Source organism: Urtica dioica, chromosome 10 (genome assembly GCF_054948205.1).
Source record: "Urtica dioica subsp. dioica isolate 48M chromosome 10, U.dioica_male_clone48M_v1_H2, whole genome shotgun sequence".
In the NCBI taxonomy this organism is placed as follows: Eukaryota; Viridiplantae; Streptophyta; class Magnoliopsida; order Rosales; family Urticaceae; genus Urtica; species Urtica dioica.
In genome coordinates, this window is record NC_142765.1 from 6,357,406 (window position 1) to 6,384,140 (window position 26,735).

Here is a 26,735-nt window from a genome sequence, read left to right on the forward strand (position 1 = left end):
TATCGGCCAAGATTACATAGTAAGTGGCACTATTGGCCAAGATTACATACTTATTAGAATAAATACTAGGGGGCATGCATTTCTGCATTCCATGGGGGTTTGAACCCATGACCTCTCCGTCGAGGTGAGTGTGGGATTACCGCTAGACCAAACTAGCTACCACCTAATAATTGTGATCTTATTATAACATCCACGTGTCATTTAACGAAATCTCTGCTAACCGTGATCTTATGGAATATTTTGTATTTTTCCGTGAAAAAATTACAATTTAAGTGTATCAAATAGAAAGCATCGGGAAACATCGGGTATTTATGCGGCTACTAACCCTAAATTAAATAGTTGCACATAAATAGTTTCACTTGCTACACTTTGCGTCAAAAATTGCTCATGGATAATCAAAACTCTACCTAGTCTTTTGGGATTTAGACAATTTCTTCTTTCTTTTCTTCATAGCCTTGGGCACTTTATTCTTCCTAGATTCTCTCTTCTCTTCTTTCACCTTCTTCTTGTTCTCTTTCCTAGCCGCTTTCTTCTCCGCCGGATTCTCAGTCTCGGACGAGAAATTTCCATCGGAATCTCCATCGTTCTCATCTTCGCTCGACTCGGATTCAACCTCGCCAGATGGATCGACCAGAGAATCTTCGGCCTTGTTTGCCTCGGACTCGCGTTCTTTATCTGGCGGAGATATTTTAGCTTCGGAAAGAGTATGAGATAGTCCCGTGATGGTCTTGTAATACATATCGCTCGTGTCTTGACCACTAGTTAACCTTATAACGTCGGCCTCAACATTCTTCACTCGATCCAATGTCTTTGGAATGTACGACTGGGCGGAAGAAGAAGATATTTATTGCTTTCTTAAGTCGCATCGCAATACGATTACTTATTAAGCTTAGAAAGTTGCAAAATAATATACCTGGACGAAGACAGCGTCTGCGATTTCGTCTTCTGCTGAAATCTCTCTTGACATAATTCTCTGCTGCACCTGAAAAAACAAGTAATAGTAGTCAAGCTAAAGCTTTGTGTTTTTCTTTTTAGATTTTGAGATTATTTGACTGTGTAAGAAAGCAAATTACCTCTTCAAGATGTTTATCAACATCTATGTCTACTTGAACAATAAAATCAAATAGCTCTCGAATGTTCATGACAGCTACACCGTGTTTCTTGAAAAAATCCTGCAAATCCACCAAGGAAATTATGTCAAGTTTCAAATTTTTTAAAACAGAGATAAAAAAAAATATAGAAGCCCGCATATCAGATATAACTTACGGAAACGTGAACACAATCTTCACGCAGGAAATCAACGGCGTGAGGGTGGTCGAGATCAACCGATTGAGAAACATCAATGATATATAAGTCACCCTGAACAACAAGAGGGAAGTTGTTGGTAAAAAAATCCACGAACAATTACCAGTTAATCAGAAGACGAAAATGAAATCAGCTTACACACCTCATAATAAAGTATGTTGTACTCGCTTAAATCACCATGTACCAGTTTGCAGCCCTGATATAAGTTCCTCATGGCCAATATCATCTGTAAATAGAAGATCGAAAATATTCTTGAAAAAATATAAACAAAATAGGATTGCGTGAAACAACTCGAAAGCATCTTAAACAGCTCGATTTTATTCATTGACACTACTTTTGTTCATCTATTTACTGTGCATAAACCGATTGTTATTTTCTTTGGCCTTTTTTACAAAATAATCTGAATTTATACTGCACCTCCATATAACATTCACGCAGTTTGTCTCGAGATAAACCAGCATCCTTGAGACGAGGCGCAGCCCAGCCCGCCTTTCCTGTAAAAAGTACGAAGAAACACAAAAAGGAAAATCAGATCAATATAAAAATTAAATTACCCAAGGCTTAGGAATCGGCAAATTAAATACAAGAAATAAGAAACAAATTATATCAAACTTCCTTATGTAGCATCATTCAAATCATGAAAGATCCAGGTACCTATGAATTCCATCACAAGGACATGATTTCTCAAAAGAATTGGAGTTGGGCAGCGTATTCCAGCAGCCTTTAACCTATAAATTCAAAAGCAACATCTTGTTATGCTCATATATATTTGAGTTTCTTTACACCCGAAACACTACCTCATTAAATTCCTCATCTCTTTCTCCGCCCAAGTCTTGACCATTTTTCTGGGATTGTGTTTGCAATATCCATGTCTGAATCTGTAGTCACCTTGCACGTAGCGGTCTCTGTCCCTGAAAATAAATTAAAAAACAGAGGGAACCAAAAAAAAAAAAAATCAGTACAATTAACTAATAGTATAGATTTCAAAAAAAATCACATTTCATACATCAATCCGTTAATGTATTGAAATACAGGACCGGGGGAGGCTTAATCAAAGTTCACAAACTTACTTAAACACTAAGACTGATGTTTTGTACACTTTAATTGCCAATTCATGGCCGTCGTTCTTCGTTGCATGATACACATTTGCCTACAAACAGAGAAAGATAAAGCACTTAAGTTGCCATCTATGATCATCCATGTCAAAATAATCACCAGACCAATGAACATCATAAACAAGTTACAGTTTTTGCATGATAATAGAACTCTTACTTCTTTTCCGGTCGAAATACAGCCATTAACATCATCGAACACGCCACGGTTCAGCATTTTAAATAAAATCATCCGAGTTCTCGGGTCAATCGCCTGGAAAATATGAACTTAAGAACATGAGCTTCACCTATTTAGGGATGCTCCTCACATATGATTATATGAGTCTTTAAGTCAGAAAAACCAGCTTCAAGTGCATAAAAGACGTTAAATTCGGTATCTTCGCATATAATCATGAAAAGCATATATACAGACCTGTTCAACAGTCGCACGGTCAGCTTTCTCGTTGACTCTAGTTTTTCCAGTCGCCATGTTTTTAACATTCTCGCGAATCGCCGTTGTCACCGAGTTCGACATTCCAACATCTAACCTTCCTTCCCACTCCTACGATCCAACATTTGGCGTACATTCCATTAAATCACACACACACACACACACACTGTGTATATATATATATATATATATATAATATATATCCAAATTAAAAACTAATACCACATACGCGCAATCTGTACCTCGAGAGGCGAAGCTCGGAGGTGATGAGAAAACTTCTGGTTGCGATTGGTGCGAGGTTGAAGGATCGAAGAATTGGCGCGAGAGTGAATACCTCCGTGAGCATTCGGGCGCCTGGAATTTGGCGCGAAACCGCCTCTCTCGAAGCTCTCGTCGTCGTCCTTCGAGTCCAACCAGTCCAACGCTTCGCCGATTTCCGAGTCCGACGACCATGAATCGTCGTCTCCTTCTTCATCTTCGTATTTTTCTTCGGTTTCTTTTGCCGGTACTTGCTCGGCAGAGTTCTCTGGTTTTTCCTCCGCCATTGATGATGGATCGATGGTTCTCTCTTCACTTGCAAGCGACGAAGACATGCCAAGATTGAGGGTTTTAGGGTTTTTATATTTTTGGGCCAGAATAAGCTTAAAGGCCCAAATTTATGAATTGAAAGGAGCAACACTACAAGGGAAATGGCCATAAGTACTACCACTTTTCATAATTTGGACCAAAATATGGAAATCTATGTTTTGGACAAAAATAGTAGTTGGTCAGCTGAGAAAGTACAATTTTGCCCTTTATAAACATACCCACACCACACACACACACACGTGAAAACTAATAAATTGATAATAAAAAAAAAAACAAATTCTCCCCAGTCTCTCTCTACATTCTCGCTCTCTCTCTCTCTCCTAACTTTCTGGCGAAATCGACGCTATAACCACCGCCCGAGTTCCTGCAAGTCTGGCCAAAACTCGCTCCGTCGCGAGCCGTCCTCTGCCTCCGACGCACGACTCCGAGCTCGATCAGACCAGTCCAAGCCAATCTTCGCGTGAACTCAGACCGGAAAGAGGAGAATCGCGAGCTCCGAGCCTCTCTTTTCTTCGCCGCGTGACTCGGCTGAGACAAAAGAGACGCGAGCTCCACCGACTCCAGACCAAAGAAAAGCCATCAGATAAGCTTTTGACGAAGCTCCGACGAGCATGAGAACATCCGCCGAGCCAGAGGAGAACGCCGAACCGAGAGATCGACCGAGAAAGGATTGGAGGAACTCTGAAATTGTTTTTTTTGTATTGTCGGAGCTGACATACAAGTCTACAATTTCATTTATTGTAGACATACAAGTCTACAATTTCATTTATTGTAGACTTCTATGTCTACAATAAATGAAGTTGTAGACTTGTATGTCTACAATTTCAGACGTTGTAAACTTGTATATCAGCTATATCAGCTCCGACAATACCCAAAAAAAAAAAACCATTTTTTTTACCGAAACACACGAACGAACCCATGAATATGAAACCCAAAAACACGAATGAAACCCATAAACATGAAACCCATAAATAAACACGAACGAAACACGAAACCCGTACGTCAACAACGAAACACATACAAAAAAACAAACACGAACGAAACCCACCCAGAAATTCCCAGATTTCGTTCGCCAACATGAAGTCTACAACTTCATTTATTGTAGACATAGAAGTCTACAATAAATGAAATTGTAGACTTGTATGTCTACAATAAATGAAATTGTAGACTTGTATGTCAGCTCCGACAATAAAAAAAAAAAAAAAAAAAAAAAAACCATTTTTTACCCAAACACACGAACGAACCCATAAATATGAAACTAAAAAACACGAATGAAACCCATAAACATGAAACCCAGAAATAAACACGAACGAAACACGACACCCGTACGTCAACAACGAAACTCATACAAAAAAACAAACACGAACAAAACCCACCCAGAAATTCCTAGATTTCGTTCGCCGAGATGAAGAGATAAAGTTTACCTCTTCGGCGACGACGACGGCGGACAAACCACTGGCGACGACAAACAGAAAATGGCAAGCTTTTTTTTTTTACCTTAAATGAACGAGAGAAGAAAAATGAGGAGAAAGAGAGAGCTTTGAAACAATGAACAAGGAGAGAGAGAGAGAGAGAGAGAGAGAGAGAGTTGTGAGCACGTTTAATGGAAATGAACAAAATAAAAAACCAAAGGGCACTTAAGACTTTTCTCATATGGTTAGGTAGTATTTTTGTCCAAAAACAATGACCACAACATTTTGGTCAAAAGTATCAAAAAGACTATTATCTAAGGCCATTTCCCACACTACAAACTTAAAGTTGTGGAAGTCGTTGCATTTCTACAAGTATACTGTTTTTAAGTTGTAAATAATATTTGTTAAATGTTTGTAGATTTTTTTAAATATATATATACAAGCAATAGGCCCCGGCGTTGCCCAGAGAGGCTTGATAAATTTTAAATTAGATACTAATGTGAACGGTTTGCAATTGTTGGTTAGTTAGCATTTTTTTTTACCACTTTTTAATATATATTTAAACCATTTTAATTAAATAATAACTCAGATATAAAAAAAAAAATAGTAAGTTGTAATAATAACTGTTATCGTTTTAAAGTTAGTTTAGAGAATTTTCATTTTTAGAGTTATTTACGGAATTTTCGTTTTTTGGAGTTGTTTCTGGAATTTTCGTTTTTTAAAGTTGTTTCTGGAATTTTGTTATACGGTTACTTATGTAATTTTAAAACTAACTTAAATAGGTATTTTTGGAAATTTTTTTAAAAAATTGATTGTTACTGTAGTATGAACGGGGGTTTTGCTTTATATATATATATATATATATATATATATATATATATATATATATATATATATATATATATATTACTGCTTTGTGTTTTATTAAAATTTAATAAATATTTATATTTTACATATACTACTTTATAAATAATTTAAAAAAGCCACTATTTTAAAAATGTAGCCCTCAAAAAAATCGTCATTTTGGAAATTTTGTTTGATTCTCCTCTCAAAAACTGTTTTTGAGTTTTTGAGTTGAAAAGATTGAAAACAAAAATTGAAAACACAAAAATTTTTGAAGTTGTTTTGGAAAAAAGTAAAGAAAACTTAAAACAAATAAAAGGTGTTTTTGAAAAAAAAAAAATTCTTTTCTTCTCTTCTCTTTCTCCTCATCTTCTCTTTTCATTCTTTCAAAAACAAAAATGAAAACTATACCAAACACTTTTTTCAGTTTTTTCACTTTCTCAAAAAAAAAAAATGAAAACTGTACCAAACGGCTTTTTGAAAACAACTACAAAACAGTTTTTCAGTACAACTATAAAAATTAGAAAACAGTTTAAACTTTTTGAGTTAACTACCAAACACAACTTTGGGTATTCAGCCATTTTGGAATGAGCATAAAAAAAATTGGTATTTATGAAAATTCACAATAGAACTTTGCTTGAGTATATGTATTTTAAAGGGAAATAATACGGGTATAAATTTGTGCGGGAAATTACTTCAGTATAAATATAAGAAATCTTTGGTGTAAATTTATGTTGATAAGGGAAATTATGCAGGTGTCATCTTATCTGCTTAAAAGCTTCTGAAGCACTTATTAAAAATAAATAAATAAATAAATAAATAAAATAAAAAAAAGAGATTATTTTTAGTAAATGAGCTTAAATTTGTACCTTAAAAAACAGAATTGTACGATATAGAATCCACAAGAGAGTTGAATTATGTGTGACATTGTATTGTGAAATACAAATGAGGCCAATTAAGCCTCAACAAGTAACAACAATTCCAAAAGGACGCTTTAAAAGGAAATTTAGAGGGGGTCCATAGAAGAGGAAATTTCGAGGAAATTGCACACTGACAAAAAAAAAAAAAAATAAAAAATATCTACATCTCTAAAAAAAAACCATTTTATGTTCCGGAAAAAAAAAAAAAAAAAAAAAAAAAACTTGAAAATATATCATACTAATAATATCTCATAGAAAAAAGTTCCCTTAAGAAGAGCCTGACTTCCCTTTAAAAAAAAGAAAAAAGAAAACAGAGCCTAATTTATTTACTTATTGTTACATAAAGTACATTTTTTTTGGGGGCTTAGTTCATATCTATCTGCCACTTATTTTGTTCTTCAAACACGTCATGGCTATGCGTGGAAGACCTTCAAAATAGTGCCCCACGTACACGAAGAAGGATCATGCTGGTATATTGCTAATGAAATAAAACTATCGGTTATTTTTTTATTTTTCTGATTATATAGTTAGCTGTCCCTGTGACCAATTAAATGCCACGACTTTGATGCAGATTCAAAATGTCACAAAAACAAATATATAAATAATATAGCAGATTGAAATATGGCACTCACGCGAGAGAATAAAAACACGTGGAGATGCCGTATGATAAAAATTATATATATTTGTTTATGGTAATAGTAGTACTACTTAGTGACATATTATTAAAAAATGAAAATGTTTCGAATACAGATGGGCGTGGTCAGAGCGAAAATTTTGTTCCAACTAAATCAGAATTCCAACACTAAAGGAATTGGAACGGTCCTTTTAGAATACTATCAAAATTTCGGTCGAACTAGAATGGAACGTCCCGTTCCGATTGCTTTCTGTTTATTCAGTTGAAAAAATTATAAACTATAATATATTATACTTTTCGAAGAAAAAAAGAGATTGATGAATAATAATAATACAATAGGTATTGAAGTTTTGACCGTAAATAGTCCGGAACGAATTTCTAATTTATTATATTATGATAGTCCAAATTTAGTTTCATATCAATAAATCAACGAAGAAAATAATAGAGAAAAATAATTCAACCAAGTGAAAAGAAAAATTATGTCAATAACTTTGAAAAATATATCGTATAATAAAAGAGGCGTATTCTAAAGAAAATATGGTCTGACGATTTTCTCTTTTAAATGTTTTCAATGTATCTTATAAAATCCGTCATCTTATTATAATGGGAAAATATAAACAGTATCCCTTGTGTTTAATCGAAATGCGAGATTCATCTATTTAATTTCTATAAATATCATACATATCTCTTATGTTTAATACAAATGACATATATCTCCCCTAAAAAAATGTTATATTACAAATATCACTCTTTCGTTTATTTTTTACACAAAAAAAAAATTTAAACTCCCCAAAATACCCTTAATGAATAATTTTTTATTTTCTATTCTATATACAAAAATAATTAAATTAAAAAATTTCTTTATAAAATGTTAATGATTTTTTTTATAAAGAGATATTTTGATTTTTTTTAATAAAATAGTAAATAAATATTTATTCTATTAAGGGTATTTTGGGGAGTTCAAATTATTTTTATGTAAAAAATAAACGAAAAATGTGATATTTGTAATATAACATTTTTTGGGGAGATATATGTCATTTATATTAATATGAAATGATATGTCTGATATTTCTAGAAATCGAAGAGATAAATCTCGCATTTCGATTAAACACGATGGATACTCTTGATATTTTCCCTATTATAAAAGATTGCAAAGGGTACTTAATGTCAAAACTTTTGTGTGTATTACATTTTTCTTACTTTCTTCACCCTCTTTCTCTATTTTAGTTTGTTGTTTTATGTTCTAAGAATTATAACAATATATATATATATATATATATATATATATATATATATATATATATATATATATATATACACACACGGAAGAGAGTTATTAATAAAAAAAGGTCCATTCGGAAGATAGCCAACTTAAACATTTAACATTGCAAAATAGCCAACGTTTGGTAAATCTTAGATAAATAGTCATTTTCATATATTTACAGATGTAAATCTTAAATAAATAGTCACCTTCATATATTATGCTACGTCATTATTTACGGCTATATACCTAAGATTTACCAAACGTTGGCTATTTAGTAATGTCAAACGTTTAAGTTTGTTATTTTTCTAATTATAGTTAATAAACCCCAATCGCATGATCTTAAACAAAAATAAAATTAATAAACAATAATATTTGAATTTGAAAGAAGATTGAACGATGAACGATAGCGTAAATTGGACCCTCCTCAACAATATTGCCCCCGAAAAAAAGTCTTTTATTTTCTCTTTGAAGTTTAACCTAGGGTTTCAAAACCTAAATCTAGCCACCGTCCTCCCCAGGTGTCGAACTCCCTGGTTCTCACCGGCGACGAGGTGCGACCTGGGGGAGGTTATCTTTCTTCTTCGATTTTTTTGTTATTCTTTTTCCTAAATCCTATTCGGTTCTAGACCCATTTTCCTTCGTCGAGGTTTCTATTGGGGCTTTTCTTTGAGATGGATTACGACAGTATGTTTCTTTGGCGTGTGTTGGTTCTGGAATGTTGTTGTGCTTTCATTTTTTACAGGTTGGCTATGTCTTGGATTTTTCTTTCATGGGTTCATGCTTGCATATTAGATCTGGGCGATGAAGCTCGTCAACACCGAAAGAAGACCCGACCTCGTCAATCTCGATCTCAAAATCTCACAGCTGATGTTGCTAGCCTCAAACACTTCGCCTCATTACAAATCTCTGAGACCACTTACCTTAGTTGTGGTTGTGGCCCTCTATGGTTGATGTTTTTTCAGATCGGCATCTCCCAATTGATTCGGGCTCCTTGGTTATTTCCAGGAGGTGTCTGCAAGTGTGGCTGAGGTCCTTTCCCTTATTCCGATTCCCAGACCTAATAATCTGGTTCTAATCGGTTTAGTGATATACCTAGGGGACAAGATTCATAGAGGGTTTAATTGTTTTTCTTCGTGTCTTTAGGTACATTGTGTCGCTTAGGTGTAGTTCTCTGGTGTGTTAGTCTAAATTTGATCTAGTTTTATCTAGTCAATTGAGTTTCCATCCTAAGGGTGTGTGTGCTCTTCCACCGAAGTTCCTTTCGAATTTCAGGTTTGCATCTCCCGGGAAGGAGATTATGAACTGTTTGCCATCCTCATGTGCTCAAATGTCCGTTGCGAACTGTTTGGCTTGATGCTAGGGTGAATTTATTGGTTGTCATCCTTGGATTTGTAGGAGTTTTTCTCTGATAACGAAATAGGGACACACTTCGGCAAATACTTAATAGGTTCGATCTTGCGATTATGTCTCGATGAATCTCAGGCGACATCTTGTTTGACTTGTTTAGTCGGTTGAGTGTTCGTTATTTTCTATTTATTTGTAATTTGCTCGATAGTAGCTTTTTTTTATGTTGAATGGATATCATGATTAAAAAAAAAAGTGTAAGACCCATAATTGTATGACCTGACTTTGGGTAGGACTTCACAAAGTCGCACAAATGGACCATGCTCTAGTCTATAGTACTACAGCGCACAGAGACTTCCTTTTCTTTTACCTTCTTCATAGTTGATAATGAAACCACACCTAAATACAACCATTTTTGTCCCTCCATATGACCTTCAAACGGTTTTTATAATATGCATATAATAACATCAAAATCAATTGACCGTTTCAATTCATACAAACTCTATTATTGGCTCAAGTTAACTAACACATATTTATGATCATATACGTAACTGTGTGCAAACGACTCAACTATACATATCATTAATGGTGGTTTCTACGTTTGACTAATTTTGTTAAATTTTTAAGAACCCTGCATTATTGAATCTTTTTTATGTAGTTTTCAAGTACACTGTTTTAACTTTTATTTGGTTTGTATTTTTAGTACTTATTAGTAGCAAGTAAGAATACATAAATACAACCTATAAGAAGGTAAAAACATAACCTACAACTTAATTCAAAGTTTTTTTTTTTTTTTTTCCTTTTTCGAATAATAACATATGATAACCGACGTAGAGACAAACAATTAACGTGCATGGGAAACACATTACGCAAAAACTAAATTTAAAATAAACAGTTTTCACATTTGAATCCACAAAGAAAATATATATTTTGCTTTTTCGTCCATTAAACCCTACCTAAAAAGTTAGTTATACACACACTACCTTAAATCACGTCGATTTACTTACCCCATAATAAGTTGTATAAATCAAAATAAAAATAAAAGCAAAAAAACCAAAAATAATAAATAAAACGAATTAAAAACTTCTTTTCTCATCTCCTCCACCGCTAGAAAGAAAGAATCATCATCACGTTTTTTCTATTTTTTTTATTTTCAACCCCATTCGCATCAGATTCTCTCTCTTCCGTCAACTTCCACCACTTCTTCTTCTCCTCCGGCGACACACTCGCCCTTATGCCGAGCCTTCCAATCGAGTGCCTGACACGCGCGAGAGCAATAGTTCGCCTTCCCGCAAACGGAGCACCTCCGAAACTCGTGGGCCCGGGTTTCGGGTTTTCCACACCCGTCGTGTGAACACAGCCTGAGCCCAGGGCCCAATTTCAGCCCAAGGCCCAATTCAACCCACTCCTTTAAAAACCTGTTCGCCGGTTTCACCTCCTGAGCCGCGACGAAGCATCCAAAGTCGCTCAGGAGTGGTGAAGCGCACGCGCCTGCGCGTCGCCACGTCAGCCAGTTGATTCCGGCGGCCAGTTCACGCGCGTTGGCCTGGACGAGGAGTCTTCGTCCTTCAGCGAGGTTTTGCCGGACTCCGTATCCGTCTTGGAGGCAGTGACCGAGCTCCCGGAGCGCGTCGATGTGGCCGAGAAATGCGGCGCGTGTGCATAACGCGACTCCGGCGCGTAGGTCTTTGTCGCTCTTCGATCCTCCGCTTCCGTTGAACTGGATCACGGCTAGCGCGTGGAGTGCCGGCGCGTGGGACTTCATCGCCGCCTTGGCCATCAACGACGCGCCGCTTCCTCGGTTCTCGAGGCAGTAAAATCGGATCTGCTCTCGCCAAAAGAAAAAAAAGGAATCGTTAATATATAATCAATTTTCTTTATTATAACATTATTATTAAATAATTTAAATATAAAGATATTTACCATTCCGAGAGTGAAACAAGCCTCGGCGTTACCGGCCGAGACACACTGTTTGAGAAATCGGTGAGTCGACTCGGACCAGCTTTTCGCTCTGATTTCGAACATTTTCGAACTCGCTTTCGAGAGGACTAGAGGATGAAGACCTAGGCGATTCAGTCTCTTACATCTGTAAAAATAGAGAGAGACAGAGACAGAAATCAGATGATGCTCTTTTTTCGTCTCGAGAAGAACAGAGAGAGAATACTATATTGGAAAACGAAGGAGACGAAATGAAAAGGTTTAGCTAGCTTACGTGGCGAGAATGTTGACGAAATCGGACGGCGAAGAAACGGAGGCGCTAAGCTTGCTGAGAATAGAGACGACGAGATCGTCCGGTAGTTCATCGAAGAAGTCCGATTTCTCTCCGGATTTCGGGCTCCGATTAGCTCTGATCTTCTTTCTCTGGATCGGCATGTATTTTCCTTTTCACTTTCGCACATTCCAAACAAGCACTGTGTCTCTCACTGTGTTTGGAATCGTCTCATGAGAGAGAGAGAGAGAGAGTTCTGTTTGTTTTATATCGATTTGCGGTGTGTGTGGTTTTGTGTGAGCGAATCGGTAAAAAGGCAAGGCTAAAGGACGTGGCTTTATATAGTCCCGGCGAAGAAGACACAGAAAATAGAGAATGAAAAAAATAAATATGGACTGTTGGTCCCGCATTAAATTACAAAATACGTGATTTTTTTTTATATTTTATTATTAATTTTAGAATATCATTATTTTAGTGTAATACTAAGTTTACCCTATATAAAGGTTTTTCTTTCTATATTTTAATTGATAATTGCGAGATTAATGTTTTTTTTAAGTATTTCATATCTATTAATTTTTTTTCTTCACAAACTTATCAAATTCCTTGTATAAATTAGCATGCATACACATAATAAAAAAATGACTATTTCATGTACTAGACCACTTGAAACATTAAATGTACAATATAACTAATGTATTATATATGTTTAAAATCTAATGTCAAATGATAATGTAGCCTCATTAATCAAATAATATTTTACATTATTATCTTTAGTATTTTTATATATTAATTAGTAAATGGTGGTAGATAAGCTAATTTATTTAAAAAAAAAACAAAAAGTTTACTCGTTCATTAAAATAATTTGAAATTGACTAGATAGTTATAACACGAGAATTGTGTTAACAAAAACATTATATTTAAGGGCGGTCTAACAAAATAGCCTTTATGAAACTATGAAATTTGTTTTTAACCTAGGTTTCACAACTTTTAGAGAAATAACCAACGGATTTATTTGGCAATAATTAAGGTCTGATTTGCCCTTATTTATTAACAAATTCGTCATTTTCTCTCTCTTATTTTTTTCCTACAATTTTTTTACATAAAAACTTCAAAAAATCATATCTATCTCATATGAACTCGAAATTGAGTGATTCCAAATCCTACGGATTCGTGACGCCGAGATCTTCAAAAATAGATCTATTATATTTGATGAAAAATCATGTTTAATACCATAGATGTAGAAAAATCATGTTACTACCTTAAATATGGAAGCAACTGAAATTTTTTGAAATTATAAAAAAAAAATAAATGAAAACGTAAATATGATGCATTAAACATAATTTTTCATCAAACACAATGGGTCTATTTTTGAAGATCTCGACGCCACGAATTTGTAGGATCTGAAATTACTCAATTTCGAGGTCGTATGAGAAAAATACGAATTTTTGAAGTTTTGATACAAAAAAATATATTTGAAAAAAAATAGGAGAGAGAAAGTGACGAATTTGTTAATAAATAAGGACAAATCAGACTTTAATTATTACCACATAAGCCATCTGACTATATCGCTAAAAATTATCAAACATAAACTAGATCCAAAATCACATGTTTAAAGTGACATAATTAGTTACTAATCTCTATATTTAATCTCAATAAAACACTATTCTTTCAGGTGTATATATCAGTTACACATATGTCAATCGCATATTCATTGGATTGTTGTACTTTTCAAAAATATTTTGTGTATACGTCTCTCGATAATAAATATATGAATAAACGAATAAAACATACAACTTAATGATCTAATTAAAAACTTCGTTACTCCTATTTCTCTATGAAAACTAAGGTGACAATGAGTGTATTAGTTAATGAGATTCCATTCCACTTATTTTCTAATTTAATGATATGATATATGGTTGTACATATCAAATCTCAATAATACTAATTATTCTTTTGATAGGATTAGTTTACAAACTTCGCGGTTTAGGTCTTAGTTTTTAAAAGGAAATATTCGTGAACATCATTTTATGCATTGACGTACAATTAATCTCTCGCTTAAGTTTTATTTTAACCTTGTAGACTTTTTCATATTTTGTTACGTACACTGAAACTGATATGTTTAACAAACCAAAAAAAAAAAAAAAACGTACACTATTTAGAAACTTTTAAAATGACAAATTTGGATTTGTTACTGAATAATAATATTTTTTCTTCTAAGGGAAAAAAATATATTTTTTTTGTCAACTTAGATCAAAACAAGAACAGATCGAACCAGCTACGAAATATGAAACATGAGTTTTCAAAACTAAAATTGTATACTTAATATAAAAGTTTAGAACCTTCTAAATAGTCAAATTCGGATTTGTAAAATGAATAAGAATACCTTTTCTTCTAAGGGCAAAAAAAAAAAAAATTGAGAACTTGGATCAAAACAGAAACATGAGTTTTCAAATCCAAAAAATTGGGTTTATTTTATTCAACAATAATTACCATGATAAACGTGGTGATCAATTACACAATATATATTTGAGCCGGCATTAAGAGTGACGGTAAAGCAAAACCTTGGTAGCCTTGTGGAGATATCAAACTTTTATTCTATCTACATATATATGTTTATAAAATCTGTGATCTACACATTCGTTCACATCTCTTCAAATATCATATTTATATATAAATTTAAGTATATATGTCTTCATTTTCAATCCATTACTAAATAATGGAGGAGAGAGGGAGAATGAGAAGAGGAAAATAAAATTATATATTAATATATAATATAAAGATGAAGCAATATGATTTTTTTTTAATTTGAATTATACCGTTAAACTTAACCGATCGATAAATTTTAACTTATTAAATAATAATCAAACAAGATTTGATTTAACAAAATTGATTTATTATATATTATTAATAGATAGCTAAATAAATAATAAAAAAAAAGATAGTTAATTACGATTTTCTGTAAAGATAACCCTAATTTCATCTCCATTCATGTTTTAGTGGGTATATATTTTCAAAATATTTGTGCGCATTAACTCATAATATACACCAAAGTTTCTCTCCATATCTCAAATGGTCAAACTAAGGCAGTCTTACTTTGACCCAAATATATATACTAACCATAATTGACAAATGTAAAGAAACCTTCTTCAAATTTCCGTTTTATCATTCCATTTTTTGCTGATTTTATTAGGTATCACTTGTATCATTTTTTTTTTTGTTGCTCAAGTATTTGAAGTAATAAACGGTTTTGCAATATTGCCATGAATTCTTTCAAACTTGACCAAATTGAAGAAGAATAAATAAGGAGGAATTATTTGACCTTTTCTATTAAACAGAAGCAGAGCAAACTCGAGAGACCATATATGATGATTAGAGGACAAATTAAATTAAAATTTGGTAGATAATTATATAAAAATAAGTGAGAGTCTTAATTTTTATTTTATATGAAAATTTTATTTTGAAGCCGAAAATTGTTATATTTTGTAACGCTCAATATAATTTTTTTATTATAAAAAGCTCATAATGAGCTAGTTTACATTTTAAAGCGATACATATATATATACAAATAAATGCAAATGAAAAAAGAGGCTCCGAAAACTGATACATATCCTACGTGTGAAAAATAACATGAGTTATCTAAACGGTACAATGAAAAAAAAATTCACAAGAATTACTATTTACGTTAGGGGAGTGACCACAAGTTTCTTAAAAAACTACTAAATAAAAAAAACGACCAAAATCTGTATAATTATACAAAATTTAAACATTAATAGTCATATTTTGAGATTTACACTATATGAAACTAGATTAAAGAAAATCTTTAAAACTTCTAAAGCATTATAAATTTAGTTATATTTAAGTTATTTATCGTCAAAATATTACACAAAAATTGATCTAGTTATTAAATTTAAAGAATAAAAAAGGGTAGTTAGTTTTTAATGTAATTATTGAGTGGGTACCTAATGTAGAATTCAATAAGAAAATCAATGTAAATATAAAATAAAAATAATATTCGTAAAACAAATTACAATAGGATGTCACGTGCATTCCACGTGGACATGCCGGAAGAAAAGTTAGGCGGTGTGTACTCAAAGCATGCTTTGATGCATCATCATGAATATTTTATGTACATTTGCTATTGGTACGGTTTAAAGTTTAAACAGGGTTGGTAAACAGCTTATGTAATCCTTTTTTAATTTGAATGATTAAATACACATAAACAGTCATAAAACAAGAGATATATTATAATTTTTCACATATCCATATGATAAGTGTTCATGCACATGTGGGTTTGTGTGTGTGGATCAAGAACCTCAATTCAAATAAAATAAATAAATGTCTCTAACATCTCCAATCTCCAATAATTAGTCCACAATATAATTTCAGATCTATACGCATATATATGTATATATATATATGTATGTGTGTGCGCGCGCGTGTGTGTTGAAATAGAAGAGCAAGTTGAGGGAGATGAGAAAGAGTTTTGCAATTCAAGCTAAAGTTACTTAGATTTTTCTTAGTGGGGTCTCAATAGGAATACCATGTGTATTTTCATAACAAAAAAAAATTCATGAATATTATACCACTTGTATAATTGGAGATATGGGATTTTTTTATATTTATTTTTATTTATAGGATATGGATAAGTTTTGAAGATGTGGAGTTGGTGGAGCACAAATCTTCTCCCTTCTAAACCCACCAAAAGGTTATGAATTGCTGTAGTACTCTTTGGATTTGGTAGAAAATGAGTGTTGCATTGTTTTGCTTTTGTTTAGTTGCTTGAATCTCATTTATTTTATATTTTCAATTTATATTTTATTTTTCTAGCATGCTTGTCACCGCTTCTAGGAAGCATCTTTTGGCTTCATGAGTCACAAAACTTGCTTCCGAAACTGTCTAGTAAATTCTTAGAAAGGGTTTATTTTATGTCGCAAATATACATATAAATTTGCTAGTTAAATGACGCTGATTAAATAACTTTTTATAAAAAAAAAATGACGTGAATATATGTTCAAGAGCACAAGCAAACTAACATTGTATTTGAGATACCTGTGGCTGTGAGATATAATCAGTATAACTCGTGAACCCCTGATTTGAGTTATAATTATATATTAATGACGATAATAAGCGACAAGTTGATTATCGGTTATATACGGATGTATCATTTTCTAGCGTAGTTTTCTTGCATGGTTGTTACAAAGATTTGCATGATGACTATATCGTCTATAATATTTTATGATCATATTTTGTGTAGCGTATACATGGACATTTTAGAACTTGGGAATATTATATAGTTACGCTGTTCTGAGTTAAGACTTTTATTCTTCGTAATATTGGTTTAATATACTAATTCCTATTCAGACAAAAAAAAAACATTAATAATTTATTAGTGCAAGTGCAACTGCAAATGGTGAATAATCAAATATATATTGCAGGAATTATTTTCCATCTTTTAATGGTTTTTCTATCTTTGCTTTTTTATTTGTTTTTTAATTGTAAAAATATATTTTGTTTGTTTGATAAAAATGAAGAAAAAAAATTGAAATTTTGATAATTTAGTGAAAATTTAAAATTGTGGTTTAACTATAAGTCATCAAAAGTTCGAATCTTCCAAGAATATTTTATATAGAATTAATTTTGATATCAATATTTAAAATTACTCTAAACTTTTCATTAGTATTTCCAACAATATATATTTGATCGGTGATTTTATTTATATATATATATATATATATATATAAATAAAATCACCGATCAAATTAATTTAATTACCCCTCCAATTAACAACAATATCACATACCCAGAAGCTCGTCAAAAGTGCTATCATACATGAACAATTAAAGTTTGAAAAATTCTGCATAATTTCCTTGATCAAGCTATTTTAGAGTCGTCTCTACGGAAATTGTTGACTTAAAACCCAGCCGTTAGCTTGATTTCTAATAAATATGAATAACAAATTCCGGGATGTTTTTTTCTCTCTCCTAGATCCGTGTATACTATATATAGCGAGAGCGTACCGAAAATTATAATATTATTGTTGCGTGACTAGTTGTATATTTCATATCTTGTGAAGCAAGTAATCCCACACAATGTTGTACACATCAAACTCATTACATCCATTATTATCACACACTCTAAAATGAAAAAAGGGTAAATAATTTAATTTATTCATATATAAATAAATAGATTTTTTTTTAAGCAGGGCACTATCGGCCAGGATTACATGATATATTAGCAGTGCAAAGCGCAGCTGACACTATCAGCCAAGATTATATAGTAAGTGATACTATTGGTCAAAATTACATAATTTTTAGAATAAATCTTAAGGGGCATGCATTTCTGCATCTCATGGGGGTTTGAACTCATGACCTCTCCGTCGAGGTGTGTGTGGAATTACCGCTAGACCAAACTAGCTACCACTATTAATAAGAGTGGACGTGATCGCTATCAAAGTACAAATGAACTATTATTATGCAACCCCATCGATCGGAAGAGACAACAGACAACCATGCCCAAATTATTTCCCTTACATTGGAAAATAACACTTAGAAAAAACAGGATAAAAAAAGTGAGGAAGAGTGGGATATGAACTAACTATGAAAACAAGCAAATGATACATCATCAATGGTTATTTTTCCAACATAACTTATGGGGAGGGGAAAAATGTATATATTATATTTATATATATATATATATATATATCGACATTAGCCCCGTCGCTATCTTTGGTTAAATTATTTGGTTATGTACATACATGATTGTGATTCACATTTTTTTATATGTGATTATGATTTCACATGACATCTTACGGGCATAAATAAACAAGTCGATTTTAATGCCAAAGGGGTTACACACATGACATCTAATGTACATATATTGCCGTTTTTGACATTGCAACTTAAAAAAAGAATGAAAGTGACTAATGTAAATAAATTGTTATATATATATATATATATATATATATATATATATATATATATATATATATTGTCATCGCTCGAAGGTTGTGATGCGTACACGGTGGTTTTGGGGAAGAATATGCGAAAAGAGATGGATGAAAGTATCTTGTCCTTGTCAAAATACATTTTATAATACAAAGCCTTAAACAAGTTCTACTTCTAATAAACAACAACATTGTGGAGGATTTGAAATAAAAAATTCACTTAGGAGAGCAAAGCATGGTTTCAATTTTATTTAAGCCTTATATAGGCATTGCGCGATGTCGATGATGCTGATTATTATGAGAGTAGAAGCAGCTTTGGTCATTCCATATTCGCATCTTAATTATCAGTTTTTTAGGGAAACATATGAATTGTTAAAGAGTAGAATTTTGAATTCAGTCTTTTTGAGATATTTGAAATTCGAGTTGTTATAACTTAGAAATTGCTTTTTTATCCGAATTTTAATTGATTAAGGTTAAATTAGTTATTTTAATACTTATGTTTGGTGAATATGGTTCTTTTTAACAGCCGTAAAAAAATTGACTATTCTAATTTGGCTATTAGCTATTATACATACATATATATATATATATATATACATACATATATATACATACATATATATATATATATACATATATATATATATATATATAAAGCAGAAGAATCTCCTCTGCCACTATTAGGTGCGACATGTCGCACGGGAAACTCATCCAGATGACTAAAAATTTCGCCAATGTTTAGTGGTATTCGGTGCGACAGTGTCGCACCTAATATTAAATAGTCGCACCAAACACCTTTCGGTGCGACTTTGTCGTACCAAATACCTTTAGGTTCGGTGCGACTTTGTCGTACCAAATACCTTTAGGTGCGACGATTGTCGCACCCTAAAAGTTTTAAAATTCAAAGTTGTCGGGGAAATCCCTCCAAATTTTTTTTGGATCTGTGATTTCATATTCGGTGCGACAATATGATTATGTCGCACCCAATAGTTTTAGGGGTTATAAACCGAGCCTTCTTCTTCTTCCTCGCCAAAACCTTCACTCTCTCTACCTCTTTGCCTAGCCCCGCCCCGTCTCTCTCTGCAACTCCGGCGAGCTCGACCTCGGCCCAGCCCCCCACGCCGCCATCCTCTTCTCTCGCTATGTCTCTCCTACTCTCTCAATCTGGCTCTATCTCTCTCCGGCGACCAGCCCCCCTCCGGTACGTCCCCATCTCTCTCTCTGCCTCACCCTCAATTAATCTCACTCCCTCTCTCTGCTCCGACCAGCGATCCGATCAGCGAGGCCGTCCCCCTCGCCCGCGTACCGTCCTCTCCTCCGCGTCGCCACCAAGAACCGCGACGGCGCCTCCTTCCCGACCGCCCAGATTTCCAGCCGCCGTCACCCAACCCACCCCGCCCACCCAACCTGCCCGGCCTGCCCAACCGCCATATGATTCCTGCCCTCGCCCCCTACACGCCAGCCCGCCCCGCCCCCGCCCGCCCAACCCGCCATACGCCTCCTGCCCTCGCCCCCCGCCGCCGCCCCACCTGCCTCGGCCCGACCTCGGCCCAGCCTCGATCCACCGCCGCTGAACCGCCGTCGGCCCAGCCCCGACGTGATCAGCCTGCACCCCGACATCGTTATCTCGCCGTTGAAGGTTAGTGACAATTTTTATATAATTGTTATTTAGTAGTTTAGTTGAATTGAAATGTTTAAATTAGTTTAGTTTTAGATTATTGTAATTATTTAAATTGAAATTAAAATTGAATTTGAAATTGGAATGTTTATTTGATTTAATTAGTTAAGTTAATTTACTATGTTTCGTATGCTAATTAGTTTTATGGATATATGTTTAGTTAAATTGTTCGTTAAATTTGATTGCAATGAGTTGAAAATTTGGTTAATTAGTTCATTAGTAACATATTTAGTTAGATTAATTAGTAATATATCTGAATATATTTTAAAATGAATTAGTAACATGTTAAATTTAATGTAAACATATTGAAAATGTATTGTGACCGAGCCACGGAGGCTCGCTTTAGTATTTAGTATGTTAATAAGATAGTCCTGGTTGGTTATATATAATGTGTTTTTTTTTAACTGCAGATTTTGGTTAGTCAGTATTTTAGGGGAAACTCTGCCGAATTTCCGGTAGAATAAACGTATATGTCAAAAAATTAACTCTTTCAATAATATATTTTAACGAATTAACTAATTTATCTAACTCTTTCAAACATTAACGATTCCCTCTCAATTTCCTAACAATTCATCACTCTCAATTTCCTAACAATTCATTCTAAATTTCAAATGTTAACGATTCACTCTCAATTTCCTAACCATTCATTTTTACCTCCCAATTTCCTAACAATTCACTCTCACAAAATGAATTCTAACGATTCATTTTTATCTCTCAATTTCCTCTCTCATTCATCGGAATGTCAAATCCAAGTAGAGATTGGATTACCGAGAACAATCGATTGAGTTTACAATATAAAACAGGGGTTAACGAGTTTATCCGCCTTGCAAGCAGACTCCCGAACGAAAACAGTCAATATCTTTAGGTGCGACATGTCGCACCTAATACCTTTAGTGACAGACTTTTAGGTGCGACAGAAACTATAAGGTGCGACTTTTTAGGCATTTGGTGCGACAATCGTCGCACCGGGTGACTTTATTTGTTCTAGTGTGCTCATAAAAATATTTGTCAATAAAAGTTTTTTTAAATTTCTTTTTTTTTTTTAAAGATTTTTGTTAAAAAAAAAATAAGCAATTTGACCTTAAACACAAGTAGTGTTTGTTCGTACCGATTTTTTTTTTGTTTTTTTTTTATCAAAAAGATAAAAATATCTCTAAAAAAACTTTAAATATATTTTTTTCAAACTTAAATATTTTTTAACATGCTTTTATATTTTTTTTTCCAAATTAAAACATATTAATTACCCTGGGAACATACTATACTGCTTGTAATATATAAAAGAAAGTTTAAAAAAAAAATGTTACGACATATTTGTACATGTGATTACTCTTTCAGCGCCATGATTACAGCACTAATTGTCTTCACATGCATGCTTGGATGAGACTTGAGAAATATGAGTGCCTTTATAAAAAGGAGAAGAAAAAAAAGAGAATAAATGGACTTTATAACTACAAAAATATAATGGTGTTCAGATTTATTGTCTAACCATCCAATCCAAGCAAACATTTTCCTCTACTGTAGATTTCATGGATTGGATAATAGTATAATACCATGAAAACGTATGTACGTACGTGTAGTACTTTATACACAAATTTGAATTCCAGATCTTGACCGTAGATGTGATGATACATATCCAAATACCTAAAAGTATATCAATATACTATTAACTTTACTCGTATATACGCTGGAGAAATTATGTCAATATTGAGTTTAGAAATGTCCGCCAACAATTTCTTTCTTGTAAGTGAGTGGTTGCCTTATAAAATTTAAGGTTTTCTTGATGTATAACTTTATAAACATAATAAAATTATTATATAATTAATTTTCCATTAATTATAAATAAATAACCGAATTTTTTTTATCAACATAATTAAATTTGCATAATACACAAATGAGTATATATAAAATGCTCGAATTGTCCAAATGATGACACATCATCCGAACAATTATTTACATATAATTAATAAAAATTGGCTATTTAGCAATTTATAAATTTTTATTGACTTAGTTACTTAGAAATTCATAAAATTTACCTGATAAATTTTAAAGTGTTTTTTTTTTTTTACAATGATAGGTGATTCAATTTTTTTTTTTTATTTAGTTTTTTTTTTTTTTTTACTATTTTTCATTCATACATTCATATACTTGATTATATTAAACATTTAAATTCATATTACTAAGAAATATTTTAAATATCAAATAATAGAGACAAATTGTTATCTCGACGGGATTGAACTCGTGTCCTCACATGAAGTAATGTCACCCAAACTAAATGCTTAGATGTGATTTTTATTTAGTTTTGACTTTCAACTCTATATATTCTATAATTGTGGAATCTCTTCTATTTATTAGCTGATGAAAAATTACACATTATAATTACGTAATGTATTTTTTATTACATGACTTCAATAATATCGCTAATAATTCAAACATATTTGATTAAAATAAAGCTATATGTATTTTTAATATACTTTTCTGTTAAAATATTTATTTAATAAATCACAATTATTATGATACTATTATAAAGTACATGTTTGAAATATGTAATTTATTTTGTTAAAATATCTGAAAATAATAATGCATAAAGACTATAGATACCGAAATCGAATGCGATAAATGTCATTATAATATAACACTAGAAAATAAAGCGTGATTACCGAAAGACAAATGCATAAAACATAAAACCCTAGGAAAAACACTGTCTCTCTCCCTAAAAATACCATCTTCTAGTTCATTTTTTTTTATTGGTTGCCATCTCTTCGGAGCGGAATCACCGGTCAACATTGCTATGTGACCATAGGAAGATTAAATGGGAATTTTTTTCTCCTACAAGTCATCTGTGAGATCTCTTTGACACAATGGATGAGTTTTTTTTTTTATTAAACTTGGTCTCGTTATATAATTTACCGTTTGTAGTAGTGTATCTTCTATTTTCAATAATCCACTAGATTTTTCTCCAATGTAGTTCTTTCCATTTTATAGATATGAATCGTAAGTAACAAATATATAATATATATATATATAGTTGTGGATCTCAGTCAAATCGAAATTTTTTGAGAACGCATAAGTAATAGGTAATAAGCAATAGCTGAAAGTTAAAATCTATGGATTTGATTATATATAATTTGTGTTGTCTAAGAGTCTCCAACTATATCCAAAGTTCAAAGGCTTCAAACACATAACATATTGATCTTTTCAGGTTTTAGCTTTTCAATTTTGTTTTTATAAAACTTCGTGTGCACGTTAAGGTCAATTTACTACTAGCTAGCAGCCATTATGTCCTACGCTATCACCTTTTATTGAGATTGCAAGACTATGAAGTGACAAAAGAATTTCAAATATCAACATGGCTATGGTCAAAGCCAAAAGGCACTCAATGAATAACCCTAAAATATGATAGCACTTTATTATTTTACCATTCTACGCCCACTTGGTTGGTTCTTCTATACATGTTTCCGTGGGCTATGTAACATTATTGTTTTTCTTCCCATCACGCATCTTTCGAATTTTTAAATAAACCATCATAAAATAACGTTTCTGATCTTGTACGAATAATCGTACACTACATATATAATACATACGAGATTTTGTTACATAGAGAGAAGTATTATATTTTCTTTCTATATATGTTGCAAGTGGTTTGCAAATGCACCACAAAAAATCAAGATTTGAGCTTTTAATTATTCGATATCGTCGCCTACGCTACAACACAAAGATTTTGATGATCTCGACCAACAGATGACTTGACCTAGAAAATATATTTTTTCTCTTTATTTATTCTTCATATTAATTTAGTTTTTTTTATTGTATTTCAATAATCCAAACTTATTAGATCTACTTTTTGTACCGCCGATCTTTAATCGTAGTGGTTAGTTTCTTCAGATCTAAATCACAGATTTAAAATATGATTTTCTTTGGGCGTGGATATCAGTTGGGCAAGACCCCTATAACCGTAATCTGCAACAGACGGAGATTCACTCGTGATTCATGTAATAATATAATAATGACTAGTTACTTGCATAGACGGATATCCACAAGTTATTTTGTGGTATTTTGATTGTTTGTGGTGTACTTTTCATCTTTTTCATGTAGAAGTTTTTTACTTTCCGTTGTGTTATTTTTTGTAATCTAAGTTTTTTTTTTTTTTATTTTTTTTTTTTTTTTTTATCAATATATTTGTTTGAAGAACCCTTTATCAAAAAAAAAGTTTACACATGCACCACAAAGTTTGATATTTTTAGGATTTCTAAAGGATACGACAAGTGGTGGTATATCTAACATAGGTTAGTAGGTAATTCTACACCACCTTTAAAATGAAGGTCGTGAGTTCAATCTCCACTAGTATCGAAGCTCCCTTAAAAAAAAAAGGGGACAATACAAGTGGTGTGCAAATTACCTTTTAGAATAAAAAATGTAAACGAAGCCGTGATTAGCTATAGGGATTTATGTTTGCCACGTTTTGTTGTTTAGATAGTTAATCTTTCAAATTATGATGGGATTTGGGACCCTCATTCTAGTTTATCCATGGGATTGGTGTTTAATCAACAGAGACTAAACAGCTTGAACTCAATATTAAAGAGATAGACACAAGTAGTTAAGCTTATTATTTCTTTCTTTTGAGGTGTTATTTGATTATTAGGTCCACCATATGGTGAAAGCAAATGAATCAAACAAAACTTGTGAATAAAAAAAATAGGATTAATTATATCTTAAACTATTAACTATATCTTAAACTATTTACTCTCCTTTTTTTTAATCTTAAACTATTAACTATATCTCATGTTGTCATCCGGATTAATTTTTATTTTTTCCTTCTCAACAGTTTTAAAATATATCTATTTTTCTCCTTGGAACCTACAATTGACCTTAATAATTTTTTTTTACTTAGCTATTCACCAATTTTATTTTATCCACTTTTACTTTTACTTTTGTGCCTATAGTGTCTCGAAGAGTGATAAAAACGTTTACTTAGCAAATTTTACAATTAGATGTTCTCGCAGTTAATTACATTGAATATTCAAGAAAATTACAATAAATAATCACGCTTCAATATATTGTTGGTGATTATTGCACCTTGATAACCATATCAAGTGCGAAAATAATTAATTACAGTAACAAGAGCTAATTAATATTATGATTATCTAACAAGATCTAGATTTACTTATTCATTATTCATGAAAGTAATGTCAAGCAACCAATAAGAACTAGGTTCAGAGATTCAGTAATACTTACATGTTTCGGATCAGCTACTGAATCTTCAAGCTTTGACTCCTTCTTCTTCAGTCTTAAAAGACTATCTTCAAGCTTTAGCTCCTCGACGCTTTGGACTCCTCAGTGATGACACCGTAATCTCCGAGACGAATAAAAAAGATGAGTGGGCACAATCTTTATCTCTCTACGATCTACAACAAAGTGTTTAGATCGCACCGTGTTGATTGGATTAGAATCACGGAGCTCCAAGAGGGGGAGAGGGGCGTCAGCCAAAAGAGAGAGGGAGAGCTCTTGGTCGAATTTTCTGAAGCACAAAAGTGTGTATGTTGTCTTTTCATGAACCCCTATTTATAGTGGTGGAAATGATATATTCTTGGTAGTTTTCAAAATATATTATTTCATTTTATTGTGTGAATCAAAATTTGACCCCTTGGATCTCATCTCATGAATCCTACTTTCTCTCTTAGCCATCAAATCAATATCCATGATATTTTATTTTTTTGTTAAATAGAGAGTATTTAATTATGAGAGAATAAACGAAATATATTCCTTTTAAATATTATTATCTCATAATATTCATGAGAAAGAATAAATGACAATATCTTATTTCATTTTAAATATTTTTTAGAAAAATTAGTCGAACTAAGCCACCTGAAACGTTGAAATTGTAATCTAGCCAACGTTTCGTCCAAATTTTCACTCTAGCAAAAAATGATGACGTGTCTTAATTATGTAAGGTGTTAATTACTATAATATCCTCTACTAGAATTTGGCTTAAAAAACTTGTAGCCCGCGTTTGATCATTCAAAATTTTTGAAGTTAGCACACGTGTATATATTTTG

General features: G+C 32.4%; 2 protein-coding genes across 2 annotated transcripts; both read right to left on the reverse strand.

Moving 5' to 3' along the window:
- Window positions 1-228: 228 nt before the first annotated feature.
- Window positions 229-3,437, reverse strand: LOC149383279 (uncharacterized). The gene is made up of 12 exons (XM_089629336.1): window positions 3,090-3,437; window positions 2,830-2,958; window positions 2,578-2,670; window positions 2,376-2,455; window positions 2,103-2,216; window positions 1,960-2,033; window positions 1,723-1,799; window positions 1,448-1,531; window positions 1,267-1,359; window positions 1,074-1,172; window positions 914-982; window positions 229-823 (listed from the first exon to the last, which is right to left on the reverse strand). The coding sequence occupies exons 1-12, from the start codon at window positions 3,390-3,392 to the stop codon at window positions 404-406; spliced, it is 1,635 nt and encodes a 544-aa protein (XP_089485462.1). The 5' UTR covers window positions 3,393-3,437; the 3' UTR covers window positions 229-403.
- A 7,272-nt stretch (window positions 3,438-10,709) lies between these two features.
- LOC149383280 (HCP-like superfamily protein with MYND-type zinc finger) lies at window positions 10,710-12,403 on the reverse strand. Its single transcript, XM_089629432.1, has 3 exons — window positions 12,065-12,403; window positions 11,776-11,938; window positions 10,710-11,677 (listed from the first exon to the last, which is right to left on the reverse strand). Exons 1-3 carry the CDS (start codon window positions 12,223-12,225, stop codon window positions 11,021-11,023), a joined length of 981 nt encoding a protein of 326 aa, XP_089485558.1. The 5' UTR covers window positions 12,226-12,403; the 3' UTR covers window positions 10,710-11,020.
- Between the last annotated feature and the right edge of the window lie 14,332 nt (window positions 12,404-26,735).

What these genes read in the sequence shown, in the direction of transcription:
- LOC149383279 (XM_089629336.1), bottom strand. Translation starts at nt 3,392, where the DNA reads ATGGCGGAGGAAAAACCAGAGAACTCTGCCGAGCAAGTACCGGCAAAA. An exon ending in TCCGAGCTTCGCCTCTCGAG is followed by an intron (nt 2,959 to 3,089) that starts GTACAGATTGCG and finishes GTTGGATCGTAG; the next exon opens with GAGTGGGAAGGAAGGTTAGA. An exon ending in GAGATGAGGAATTTAATGAG is followed by an intron (nt 2,034 to 2,102) that starts GTAGTGTTTCGG and finishes TTGAATTTATAG; the next exon opens with GTTAAAGGCTGCTGGAATAC.
- LOC149383280 (XM_089629432.1), bottom strand. Translation starts at nt 12,225, where the DNA reads ATGCCGATCCAGAGAAAGAAGATCAGAGCTAATCGGAGCCCGAAATCC. An exon ending in TTCGTCAACATTCTCGCCAC is followed by an intron (nt 11,939 to 12,064) that starts GTAAGCTAGCTA and finishes CTATTTTTACAG; the next exon opens with ATGTAAGAGACTGAATCGCC. An exon ending in CTTGTTTCACTCTCGGAATG is followed by an intron (nt 11,678 to 11,775) that starts GTAAATATCTTT and finishes TGGCGAGAGCAG; the next exon opens with ATCCGATTTTACTGCCTCGA.